This window comes from Miniopterus schreibersii (assembly GCF_964146895.1).
Source record: "Miniopterus schreibersii genome assembly, chromosome: 2".
NCBI lineage: Eukaryota > Metazoa > Chordata > Mammalia > Chiroptera > Miniopteridae > Miniopterus > Miniopterus schreibersii.
Window position 1 is genome coordinate 159,312,408 of NC_138102.1, and position 13,387 is coordinate 159,325,794.

The 13,387-nt window shown below is 34.8% G+C and overlaps 2 protein-coding genes across 3 annotated transcripts in view; one reads left to right on the top strand and one right to left on the bottom strand.

Moving 5' to 3' along the window:
* SLCO1A2 (solute carrier organic anion transporter family member 1A2) overlaps nt 1-8,493 on the top strand; it is a 96,971-nt gene extending 88,478 nt beyond the window's left edge. The window contains exons 14-18 of the mRNA XM_081127859.1: nt 1,360-1,525; nt 2,671-2,843; nt 4,451-4,515; nt 5,079-5,196; nt 7,373-8,493. Coding sequence (XP_080983985.1) covers nt 1,360-1,525; nt 2,671-2,843; nt 4,451-4,515; nt 5,079-5,196; nt 7,373-7,589 — 739 coding nt within the window. The 3' untranslated portion in view covers nt 7,590-8,493. The remainder of the gene's footprint in view (nt 1-1,359; nt 1,526-2,670; nt 2,844-4,450; nt 4,516-5,078; nt 5,197-7,372) is intronic.
* A 1,777-nt stretch (nt 8,494-10,270) lies between these two features.
* Nucleotides 10,271-13,387, bottom strand: part of LOC308552225 (solute carrier organic anion transporter family member 1B3-like) — a 51,132-nt gene continuing 48,015 nt past the window's right edge. Inside the window, exon 16 of one of the 2 annotated variants that reach the window (XM_081127315.1) lies at nt 10,271-11,962. In XM_081127315.1, coding sequence (XP_080983441.1) covers nt 11,749-11,962 — 214 coding nt within the window. In that variant the 3' untranslated portion in view covers nt 10,271-11,748. The remainder of the gene's footprint in view (nt 11,963-13,387) is intronic. The other variant, XM_081127316.1, reaches the window with a different exon arrangement.

Here is a 13,387-nt window from a genome sequence, read left to right on the forward strand (position 1 = left end):
AATGCCAGTAATCCATGGTCTTTCATCTTTCCTCCATCTGTCAGTTATAACCTAATGCATTCAGGCTCCAGGTTTATGAAATAGGTTGGGAACATATCACAGCGTTGGTAAGTTTATGATTGCACGTGTGTGTGTCTTTGTGGTATCCTAGTAGATATCAAAGTGAATATCAAAAGAAACTACTTATAGATTTATAGTTTTAGGTTGCATTGGGATATGTTATCAATATCTTTTATACTCTCATAAATGGGTAAAACTAAGAGTTGAGCATACAGTCTCAATCGCTTTTATATGTTTTCGCAATAGGCTTAAATTTAGGATAACCAAATCCTAATACATGATGCATTAATTCATATATAAGTTCATGTATTTCATTTGCATAGTTGTGTCTCATTGTTGAATACTTTTATATTTGTATTTTGAGGGTTCTCTGGGTCTATAGGAAGGTTGGGTGTGCTAGAAACAGTGCTCCCTGATTGAGCAAGGTCACTGTCCACATTCTCTCATTGAGTGAGGTTGTAGGATATGCTCTATGATTAGGCGGGGTCACTGCCTAGATTCCATGACTGGGCAAGGCTGCAGATTGTGTTCGGCCGTTGGGTAGGGCTAGAGGCTGAGCTCTGCTGCTGGGCAGTGCTGTAGACTTGGCTCCACAGTCTGGCAGTATTGTAGGCTAGGTTCTGAGGCTGCCCAGGGTTATTGGTTATGCGGAGTCAGAAGCTATACATAACACTAGAGCAGGGCTGCTGGCTTGGCTCCCGCCTCAGCGAGGCTGTAGCATGGGCTTGATGGCTGCCCAGGTTCCCTGGTCAGGCTTCCTGGGTGGGTGGTTATCAAGATGGCAACATTGGTTGTTCCTGATTTCAGTTCCTGATACATTTTTATACTAGAAGAATATATTTGTTTACACATGTACTTATGTTTCTAGAGCTAAATGTATTACCTATATTATGCGTTGGACTTACAGATTTAAAGTGAGCTCTTAAGATTGCATTTATAGGATATGATCACTCTCCTTACTTTCCACTATATGGATCAACCATAGGGATTAAGTCAACTTTATTTTCAAGTTCTATTAATACCTGCAAAAACACCTCCCATATGGTAGGCACTCAAATAATGCTTATTGATTGGTTGTTTTTTAATCTGAAATAAATCATTGAAAAAGTGGCTGTGTGGTCATGGAAGCAGGTATCTTTTATGTCATATCTATAGTACCTAGGCCACACATTGATGATTAGAAGATTTCTGTTTTTATTTTGGGGAGGAAAAAAATTTAACTGTGGACTGGGATAAAAAAAGAGAGAAAATGCTCTAACAGTCTTTCAGTATTCATGGTATTATTTTAAATCATTTCAGAATGTCACAAGATTTACATGTTGGAAATACCATCCTTGATGACTGCAACATGAATTGCAACTGTCCAACTAAAACATGGGACCCCGTGTGTGGTAGCAATGGTTTGTCATATATGTCAGCTTGTCTTGCTGGTTGTGAGACATTCGTTGGAACAGGACTAAACATGGTAACATAACGTATTGGTCAAATTTTTTTTTATTTACTGGAATTTTGATTTATGAACTGCATTGGCACTTGCCAACTGTGAACTGGGCCCACATTTGGTACAATTAAAGTCTTTCTTCAAAACCAAATTATTTTTTTTGTGGAAAAAATAAACATTTTTTTCACATGCTCACTTGATTTACCTTTTATTTCCTAGATCTTATTTTAAACCTTTATAGTGTCTGAGCATTAATCATTAATTTTATAGCAGTTGACATTATTACTCAGATAATTTGTTTAAAAAATACTCTCGACTGCACAGCTGGGCATGGCTCAGCGGTTAAGCATCGACCTAGGATCCAGGAGATGGAGGTTCGATTCCTGGTCAGGGCACATGCCCGGGTTGCGGGCTCCATCCCCAGTCAGGGGCGTGCAGGAGGCAGCTGAGCAATGACTCTCTCGTCATTGATGTTTCTCTCTCTCTTTCCCTCTCCCTTCCTTTCTCTGAAATGAATAAAGATATATTTTAAAAAGATACTCTGGGCTGAAATACTATGATTGAGATAAAGTTGACAGTTTTGATCTTAAATATCCAGCTAATCGTTTTGCTACAGACTTTTTTCTGTGCATATGTATGTACATGTTTTCTGTGTTTTTCACCTTCTGACAGCTTTGTAAGATGGAATTTGGCATGTTTTCTTGCCGAAAAATGTTGGCTGGTGATAAAAGTAAAATAGAAATTTTAATTCTTATTAAAACTTGGAAACATTAGAATTCCAAAAAGAATTAATTTTACTCTGTTTTTGCAACAAACTGTGTTTTTTTTTAAACAAAGGTTTATTTATTTTAAGTATCGAGATATTTCAACTGAGCATTCTGAAACAAATTTTGTTTGTCATACTTAGTATTGTGGCGAAACAGTATGTATTTTTAAAAAGGATGACTTCAGGATAAGTGAGCTACTACAAATATTTCAGAAATATCATTTTTCTGAAACCACCCTTCTGTGTTTCATTTCTTTGTTCTGATTCTGAGAGACATTATAAAGGAGATGAGAATAAAGGGAATTAATTCTCCATCTTGGTCCAATTGAAGATGTGAAAAATATTTCAGATTTGTGTTTAAGATTTTTCTTCCTTAAATAGAATAATATATTGTTTTTAACAGGTGTTCCAAAACTGTAGCTGCATTCAAACCTTAGGAAATTCATCTGCAGTTCTTGGGTTGTGTGACAAAGGACACGACTGTTCCATGATGCTCCAGTACTTTTTAATCTTGTCATCAATCAGCAGTTTCATTTATTCTCTATCTGCCATACCTGGATATATGGTTCTCCTGAGGTACACTAATATTTTCTTTATTTAGATTCCTTTCTGGTCATTTATTACAGTAACTTTTTAAGAAAGCGAGTCGGAGCCCATGGTCTAAGAATTCAGTGCTCTAGTATGTCATTCATTAAGAGATTTGCATTAAGCATTACTGAATTTTAATGAAAATTTAAAGGTAGCTCCACACATGTTCTACATCTGTTGACTTTTCCCTTTGTTTTATTTCTTCCTTATTTCCTAGAGTTAATTTAGTGAAATTCTCATTGTTTAACACAAAAAGAGGCACATTTATATTTTAAGGTTTAAATATTTGTACCAAGAAAATACCAATAAGATGATGTTTTTACTAAAAAATGTATTGCATCCTTTTGTGAAGAAAGCTGCTATTATTATCTTAGCTTTGATTTAATCAGGTACGGAAACAGAGTCCCGAGGAACTCTCCCTGTGAATTCTTTGAGCAGGTAGCAAGGCTGCTGCGGAAGTGAGTGAGGCACAGAAAGTGCCACTGGGGAATTACAGTCTCCGTTTCTACTTGCAGGCATTTCAGGCAACAGTGAAAAGGTGGGAAAATTTTTGGAGAGAATCAAGAAATCAGTGTGCCTTTTGAAATGATACCAAATCGCTTAAAATATGTTTGCTTTGGGGTTTTTTCATCACTGCCTTTTGAAAATTCTTATTCTCTCTTTCTTTCCTCCTTACATTTTCTTGTATAGATTCTTGGCTTTTCTGTATTTTGCTAATACAAATAATTTAAAAACAGCTAGGGTTGCATTGTTCTTGCTTTAGACTAAAGGTTGAATTATTAGACTCAAGAACTGCTACTTCAAAGAACTACTACTTCATATCAATCTAGAAATAGATTGATGTGAAATATTTTCTTCTTTGATAGCTTTCTGATAGAAATGAATGAAGAAAAAGTATTGGGTAAAATGCCAAGAACCAGAAGTGAGTTCCTATGTAGGCTACAAACTTTTTAATCAGGCCTTGAATAACCAAGACCTGAGCATGCAAGGACATTTTCTAATGCTCACTGTGCTACTAGCACACAAATAGTCTTTTTAAGAAATTATGATAGTAGGCCCTGGCCATGTAGCTCAGTTGGTTAGAGCATTGTCCCGATACGCCAAGGTTGTGGGTTTGATCCCCAATCAGGGCACATACAAGAATCAACCAATGAATGCCTACATAAGTGGGACAACAAATTAATGTTTTTCTCTCTCTAAAATCAATAAATAAAAAATTAAGAAAAAAGAAATTACAGTTGTTTTTATTTATTTATTTTCCAAAAATTGCGTTATTTCAAAAATTTCTTTGTTTTTAAAACATTTAACTCCCCCCTCCCCCATCGGCTTGTTCTCTGTATCTATGGGTCTGTTTTTGTTTCGATTTGTTTATTCATTTGTACCTTTTTTTTAGATTCTACATATAAGTGAAAAACATACAGTACTTGTCTTTTCCTGTCTGGCTTATTGCACTTAACATAATTCCCTCTAGGTCTATCCAGGTTGTTGCAAATGGCAGCATTTCAGTCATTTTTATTGTCCAGTAATATTCCATTGTATATGGTAGTTTTAAATCTCTTTATTTTATTTTATTCATGAATTCGTTTATCTTGTAGGTGTATCAAGCCTGAAGAGAAGTCTCTTGGTGTGGGAGTACATGCATTTTCCACAAGAGTATTTGGTAAAAATGGTTATTTTTTCCAACATTCCCTCAGACGGTGATTCAATACTAAGCAAATGAAATCAGTCTCTCAGAGTAACCCTGTAGCAACTATCCCTTCTGCCTTAAACAGCATTTTGTAACTAGTATGAGAATGAAGTGCAAGAGGAAATAGAGAACTTCTTTCTTTTACTTAAAAAAGTCCTATCTGACCTTAACTTAATTCTACTTTTCATCTACTGGATTTGAAAATCAAATGAACAGGAAATTCTATGTTAAAATAAAATGTACACATGATTGGCCCAAAACATTGCAGAAAAAAAAAAATCATTAATTCAATGTTTTTCTCTATCAGTGAGTTTTATGTTGCATTTGCCCATAAGATTACTTATCCTTTATAATCTAGAAACTTTAAGGGTAAAAGTAACTTCTTATTTCCCAAAATAAAATTTAAAGTTTTAAATTTAGATTTGGTTAATTTTGTTGGTTCTACAAATAGAGGAAATTAAAATGCTTCCAAACAAAACAGTGTGTCTTAAATTCTTACCTGGCTGATGCATTTTTCTTTCTCCCTTTTGTTGTAGCTGGAATCCCTGCACCTATATATTTTGGAGCTTTAATGGACTCCACCTGTTTACACTGGGCAACTTTTAAATGTGGTGAGTCAGGAGCATGCAGGATATATGATTCCACCCACTTCAGGTAAAGATAATACTTTTTTAAAGAATTGTTTTCTTATCATAAACTGCATAAAATGGCACCAATCATGTCTTTGTTAAGTATTTTCTTTGTCATGTATTTTCTGTCAAGTGACTTGTCTACTTTTTGCTTTGTTTCCAGAATAGATATTGATACTATATCCCCATTTTTTTATTAATGTGCTAGAATTTCATTTCCTTAATATTTTCAAAGTACTTTATAAATCTAAACATGGATGATTTCCTTAACCTAGCCTTTCAAAATGTTGTTTGTTAAATTGGTTGCAGTCAATACATTATTGAAGGTAAGGAGTGTACATCAGCTTCTTATCTAAATTATATTATTCTCTAAAGCAGTGATTTTCAACCTTTTTCATCCCATGGCACATAAACTAATTACTAAAATTCTGCGGCGCACCAAAAAGTACAGTTTTTGCCAATCTGACAAAAAGAAAAGATAATTTTGATTCATTTACACTGGACGGCTGTTGTGTTGGCTATTGTCATTTTTAATTTGACAGTCTAAGGGAAAAGAGGTCAGTGCCCCTAACTAAATAGTCAGGTACTGCATGTTTTAAAAATTCTTGTGGCACACCAGTTGAAAAACACTGCTCTAAAGTATCCCATTTCATCCTACATCGTTTTAGGCTCTTACTAGCTTAAATCCCTTACTTCCTTTCCCCATCTAGCTCTGATCTCCAAAATGATACTTGTTCTCTGTCATTAAATTTCACTGACACAATATTCTTCATGTCTCTTAAAAGCTTATTTTTTAAAATATGGATCTGATTTTGAACAAAGCACATGATATTAATCTGTTTTTGAACAAAACTCTTCCATTTTTCTCTTTCTATTTCATGTTCTTTCTCATTTGGATACCTGAATTTGGTTTAAATTTGTATTAAGTTCTCCCAATAGGGCAGTATTATGCCAATTATTTTAAATGTAAAAACACATACAATAATTATATATATCATGAATGTATACATATATACTTTGTAAAACTAAAAAAATAAACTAGGAATAAAATCCATAAAATCAACATAATGTTATACCTGGGATGGGTTAGAAGGCAATAGGATTATAGGGGTACACAGGACTTAAATGTATTAGTATTTTCTGTTAAATTGGTCTGAAATAAAAGTAGAGAAATTTATTTGTTTAAAAAACGTGGGTGGTGAGTACAGACATGCTTAATTTTTTCCTGTATTCTTGAATGTTTCATAATAAAAGAAAATTTTAGAAGTAGAAAGATGAAAATAAAAGCCAGAAATTAATAGACCACATCACAGATGAAACCAACAAAGTAAGAGCTGTATTTTTGAAAAGTTTAAAATATAATAATGGCAATTATCTGGAAAAACAAAAAAAGAGAGGTAACACGAATAAATACTATTAAGAATGAAAAAGGGCCCTGGCCAGGTGGTTCAGTTGGTTGCAGTATTGTCCCATGCAACAAAGGGTTACAGGTTCGATTCCTGGTCAAGGCACATACCTGGGTTGTGAGTTTGATTCCTGGTCAGGGCGCATACAGGCAGCAACCAATCAGTGTTCCTCCCCCCCCAAATCAATAAAAAATATCCTCCAGTGAGGATTAAAAATTAAAAAGGGAATATATGTACAGTTACTTATGGGTTTTAGATATAACAAGTTGGAAACATATTAAATGAGAATTTTCTAAACAAATGTATTTCATCAAAATTTTACTATAAATATATAAAAACATGAATATTTTATAGCAATTTAAACTGAATCAGTCAAAATTCCCATCTATAAAAGCATCAAATCCAGATGCTTTTAAGGCAAGTTTTACAAATCTTCAATGAACTGACGATAATTAATGGTGATTCTTTGGGAGCATTTTTATTAAATACTGGAATAAAAGTGCATTCACTCTCAGTATTAAAGTTAGAATGTCTTTGATGTCAAAAAATAAAAGTAGTAACAAAAGATTAGAAAAGAAGAAAAAGTTGGATTTCCTGGATGGAAAATTCTAAAGAAAACCATTTTAACAAATTATAAGCGAGTTCAGCGAAGTTGCATAGGTATGATCAACATACAAAACAATTAGCTGATAGTGTTCTTCTGGGAATAAAATATTAATAAAGATATGCAAAACTAGTTTGTATTCACCATTCTGTCTATGTGAGATTTAATATGTTTTGACTTTTTTTTGATAGATACCTCTACCTTGGATTGCCAGCAGCACTAAGAGGATTGAGCTATATCCCAGCCCTTTTGATCTTAATTATTTTGAGGAAGTATCGTCTGCCTGGTGAAAATGCCACTTCAGGAGCTGTGCTGATGGAGGCAAACGTTACAGGGAAGGAAGAGTGCCAAGAAATGGACCAAATTTCCAAAGTTTTGGATAATGATGTATTGAAAACAAAACTGTAATGCCCTATTATATCATGTTTCCCAGAGTTGGAGAACACACTATAACTTGTTTTTAAAATCAATAGAGGTACTGCAGGTAACCTTTTCTTGTCTTTCAGAACCTAAAAAATGTGTTATGTGTTTTTTTTTACTCAAGATAAAAAATAAAAGTTCACTGATGGTATTTCTGAGCCATCAATGGCACTTGAGGATTTCCTTAGATGGACATTTGTAACAACCCTAAGAACTGGATATTAGAGCCAGCTTTATTATTTAATTTTTTAAAAAATCCTCACTGGAGGATATGTTTCTATGGATATTTCGAGAGAAAGAAACATCAATGTGAGTGAAAAACATTGATCGATTGGTTGCCTCCCTGGGATCAAACCCACAACCTAGGTATGTGCAATGACCGGGAATTGAACCCGCAACATTTTGGTGTACAGGACGAACCTCCAACCAACTGAGCCACCCAGCTGGGGCTACAGCCAGCTTCATTTCTATGTTAAAACAGCAATTTCTCTTTTAACTTATGTACAACAAGAGTATATTTCCCACATCTTCTTTTCCAAATGATTCTAAAAATTTCCTGTTATAAAAAGCTATTTCATTCCATTGAGTTTCTGCTTTGATATTGGGGTTATTTAGAGACTGAAATTCTCACCCTGCTTATGTGAATATTTAAGTCTTTTATTCAAATGTATTACTTTCAACTAAAAGAAGCCTATGTGGTCTTCTTTTATTTAGAAATTGTTCTTTAACTCCTCCTGTTCATTCCAGACATGACTCTTTGAAAATAGATTGCTTACCAGTGTGCCATCACAGACTTTCAGTCCATTCCCTGCTTTATTATTCATGTCATATATTTGCTTATTTTGTTCAGAGTACTCACAAACTGAATCAGGTTATTAAAAGTCATGTAGCAAAGATTGTTGGGATTTTTCTTTTAGCAATTCAAACCAGGTTACTCTCTCTTAAAAACAAGTGTCTTAGCCAAAGAATGAAAGTGTGATATTAGAAAAACACTAGTCCTTAAAGGCTGCTTGTAGTGAAGATATTGTCAAAGGAACACTTTTCCAGATTCAGGAGGCCTTAGACCAAAGTTTATGCCGATCACAGTGTCCTACGTTAGCACACAAGCACTGATTTTCCACAAGCCATCTTAGAGAATGAAACTTTTAAAAAGTAGTTTCTGTTATGAAACTGAAGTTAATAAAATTTAAGATGCACATTTAAAACTAAATCTGCTCTATCAAACAAACCAATAAAAACAATATACTTACAGTATTATTTTATAACTTATGGATATAATACAAGAGCCCTACGGATAATAGAGTTTTGGGTTCAAGAGATTAGAATGAACAGCCACTTGTACCTACTCTTCTGTCTCACTCCTGATTCTCCATCATATTGAAATTATAGTCAATATGTATATAAAGATATAAATCCCTATTGGTGAGGAGAATGTGGAAGAACAGGAGAAGTGAGAGTCAATATACTATGGTTACTTATGTGGAATATAAGGGAATGGGAGTGTCTGTAGGGATAACACATTGGTAGAAGCTATAATCCAGACTACTTGGAAGGAGCCTGGAATGTAGGTAGAGCCTCTGGTTGCAAGTTTGAAGAAAACAAGTTGGTAGCTGAACAAAATATAGGCCAGTTACTTGAAGGACTGTCTACAGATATTTTTTCAGCCAAACATGATTTCTTTTGGGTAAAAAATACAGAGTTAACAAAACAAGACCTACTAGTTTTTAAAAACTTCCAGTCTTAAAAAAAAATCAGCAGAGAAGATAGAAGGAACTCCATAGAAACAAAATAAAAACCTCTTTCCTGATGATTTGGGCCTATGGAATGAGTTGTTTTAGGAAAGATATATTTCAGAATGATAGCTATGCTAAGAATTGTTTACCGAATAGATAATTTACTAGTTAGTGGAGAATCTATTGACTGGAATCAGGTGACAGAAAGGAAGAGAGGTACTAAAAAATAATTCAAATAGGTCTTAAAAATTCATAAAGTTAATTGAAATACTTTTTTTCTTTACATCAGAGGAGTAACAGTGAGACTTCTGGTTTCAGCTCAGACATGCAGAGAGTAGAAAACAGTATTACACCCACACCCTTACCAAAAAAAAAGCTGGATAAAGTACAAGTTACAACTTTTCTTGAACCCATCAGTGAACAGGTTATTGAGCCAAACAGCTAATTGGAAATTTGGAGAGAGACGGCTGCTGCAGGGAGCAACGGGATTTGAACATTGACTGACTAGGGGCAGAAGCCACCCAATGCCATTTAAGTCAGTAAGTCCCCCCCCAGCCCCTTTCTGCGCCGCGATAACAGCATCTAGTAAATAGAATGGAGTACAGCTGGGAAAGCTGCAAGAGCGTTCTTTCTGGGTAACAGTATAAAAGGAAGACCAAATCCACACGGGGAGCAGACCCTCAACACAAGGCCTCCCCGAGGAATTTGAAGCCCTCCCCACAGGGTAACCGCAGCAACAAGCGCCACCCCAGCCCCGCTGCCCACACCAAGCCCGCGCCGCAGGCCTAGCAGCTGCTCCAAGCCGCTCGGGCCAGGGCTTCATCCTTTTAAAGTGTCCGCTTTATGAAGTAGTGCCCTTTGTTTTTATTTATTACTATATTTTATTTTTCCCGATAGGTGTTTGACACTCAATAATTGTTGAACACATAAATATTTGAGATGTTGCTTTTATTTTCTTTGCAGGTTTTAAAGAACTGCTTCATAATTTCTCTCTTTACTTTTACAGGGACAAGGTCCCATCAGACTTGTTGCTCAGTAATCTAGCAACGGGGTGGTTTTTGAAATTGCTGCCTGTGTGATTAAGGAATCTTTTCTCAGGTCTACAGCCTGAAAAGAGGTTGATATCTATAACTTCCAAGCCAATTCCCAGATTCTAGCAAGTTGTGTGACTTTGCTATACTCAGGAGCATCTCCTCCTGTCCTGGAGTTTGGTTGTCAGTTATCAAGAACTCTATATGGAGTTTTTATTTTATTTTTATTTATTTATTTTCTTTTTTAAAGAAGTCCAGGCTGTATCACAAATGCTTTGAATCAGAATCTCTAGGGTGTGTGTAAGGTTGGGTTCATTTTTTAAAAAAGTTCCACAGGTGATTCTGGTGCCAAAAATATATATTTTTTAACCTGTTGGAATAAACACTATAATTTCTAGCATTCACTGTGATAATGCTGATGTCACTAGCATTATTTAAATGCAATATTTAAATATTTGTTCTTTTTCACTCTACTTCTTGTCCTACTTGTGAGGATGTGAAAGACGTCTCTTTGTGCACCAAACACACACACACACCCACACACACACACTCACGCAAAACTATGCAATTGAGAGACAGTTCATAAATTCTCTGGTGCAGACTCCACTCCTTCCAGAGAGCAGACAGACAAAATGAAGACACATCTGTTAAGTGGGCTTCGCTTTTTCAACATCAGTTTTTCTTATTAGTTTCCATGAGTCCCAAAGAAGCAACACATTCTGTAATATGTTGTCTGACAACCATAGCATGCAAATTTTTGCTTATTTCTTCAGCAGTATTTTAATGAGAGGTTGGAAGAAGATGCATCAGAGGTTGCTAGACAAATTCAACTTTGAATTATAAATGAATGAGGCCTGTGAAAGATACCACTTCATGTCACATGAACGACAGATGTCACAATAGCATAAATCCTTCAGTCTATTAGGCTTCAGGCTTGAGTAATATGATCCAAACTGTTCTATTTTTGTTTATGTTTTTAGTTTTTAAAAAGGTATTAGGCTTTTCTCCTTATTTAGGCTGTGAATTTCTCGCCTCATTTTTTTTCACCTCCACCTATTTTCTAGTCACTTGTTTTACTGAGTTCCATTACCCGAGCAAACACTTTTTCTTCTGTTACCTACTACTCTCACTTTTAAATTTGTGCAGATCATATATCCTAATCTTAACCCCAGTGCATAGTCACATAACAATGAATACTCACATTCATTTTCACTTACAGTTTGTTTCATTACTGTAAATTCATAGGTAACTCACTGTCCCATCCTATGTAAAGAGTGTGGGAATAGTGGGTAAAAGGACCAGAAAATACACAAAAATAACATCCTATTGAATTAATACAATGTTGGTTGGAAACCCAGCAACAAAAGACTTTATTTTCTCCCCTTAAGTATATGTTTCACCGTCTGCTCTGGCGGAAGGTACAAAACGACCATCATTATTTAAGAATTCTAAGTTGGCTTCATTCACAGATTTTCTTCTATTTTCTGATGCCTTGGTATCTTTTCCTTGATATACTTTTTTCATAGCATAAATAAATACAATATACAAAATAATTGTTGTAAATTTAAAGCTCTCAATCATGCCCAAGAAGGTCTTTCTGTGAAAAGAGAAAGAAAGTCAATTTTTATTCTAAACTGTGTAAAACGATTTACAGTGCTTCTCTCCAGTATGCAGAGGACCTTAAAGGAAGAAAACAAGCAAACGATGTTTGAAATTATACAAGAAAATATTAAGGCAGCAATTCTAGTGATTCTTTTTATTGAAGCACAGGGAATTTTTAATTATTTTAAAAGGAATATTAAGCCACAAAAACTAAGGGTGCTTAATGATCTACCCAAGTGCTTTCTGTAAAGTAAAGTATATTTGGAATGCTTTAACTTTCCCAAAGGCAAATTCATTTACGTGGAATGTAACAGATCATAAAGGAAATGAGTTGACTGTGAGATAATCAAATTGAATGTGACTGTTACTGAGAAAATTTGAATAAGTTGTGTTTAAATTTAGGATTGATATCAATATAGATTTCTATTCCTTGGATTAGGAATTGTTGATATTATTTGTCTATGCTAGATAAAATCAGTGAACAATTATCTGGGTTACCTCAAAATAATAAATCCAAAAAATCATGAGGTTACAATTTAACTTTTTGTTGTGTATGCATTGGTGAACACACTGCTCTTTAAAAAAAGTTCACGTTAAGCCATCTTTATGCAATTACTTTGCAAAGCAGTACTTTAGGCAGTGAACACAACTGATCAAAGGGAAAGTGATAAGGGCTGTGCTGTGAGTGAGCTCCAAAGTACATAGAATTATAAAGAGGGATAGTTCTAGCTGCTGGAATAGTGCAAACTTTAGCAAAGATCCTATACTCAGAAAGGACTGGGAAAGGACTTAGCTTTTTCAGACTGCCTTCTTTCACTTAGCAATGTGCATTTAGGTTACTGCTCTGTCTTTTTTTAAAGCTTGATAGCTCATTTCTTTTTATTATTGAATAATATTTGTTGTATAAATGTACCACAGTTTGTTTATTTACCTACTGAGGGACATGTTGGCTGCTTCCATATTTTGGCAATTATGAATAAAGCTGCTATAAATATGTAAGTGCAGGTTTTCACGTGGACATAAATTTCCAGCTTACTTGGGTAAGTAATTAGGAGCACAATTACTTGATTACACAATAAACCTATGTTTAGCTTTGTAAGAAACTGTCAGGCTGTTTTCTAAACTGGCTGTACCATTTTGCCTTCCCACCAGCAATGAACTAGAGTTCCTGTTGCTCCACATCATTGCCAGCAGTTGCTGTTGTTTATTTTCAGTTTTTAAGAATTCTTAAAAACTGAAAATAAAAGACATTTACCTTGTGTCTGTTGTGAGTTACAAAGTCTTTTTCCAGTTTATCTTTTGTCTTTGAACTTTGCTTAAGATAAGTTTCATGATACAGAGTTTTAAAAATATTGTATCATTTTTTTTCTACTATGGTTTTGAGGGTATGGGTCACACTTAGAAACACATTCCTGCTTCC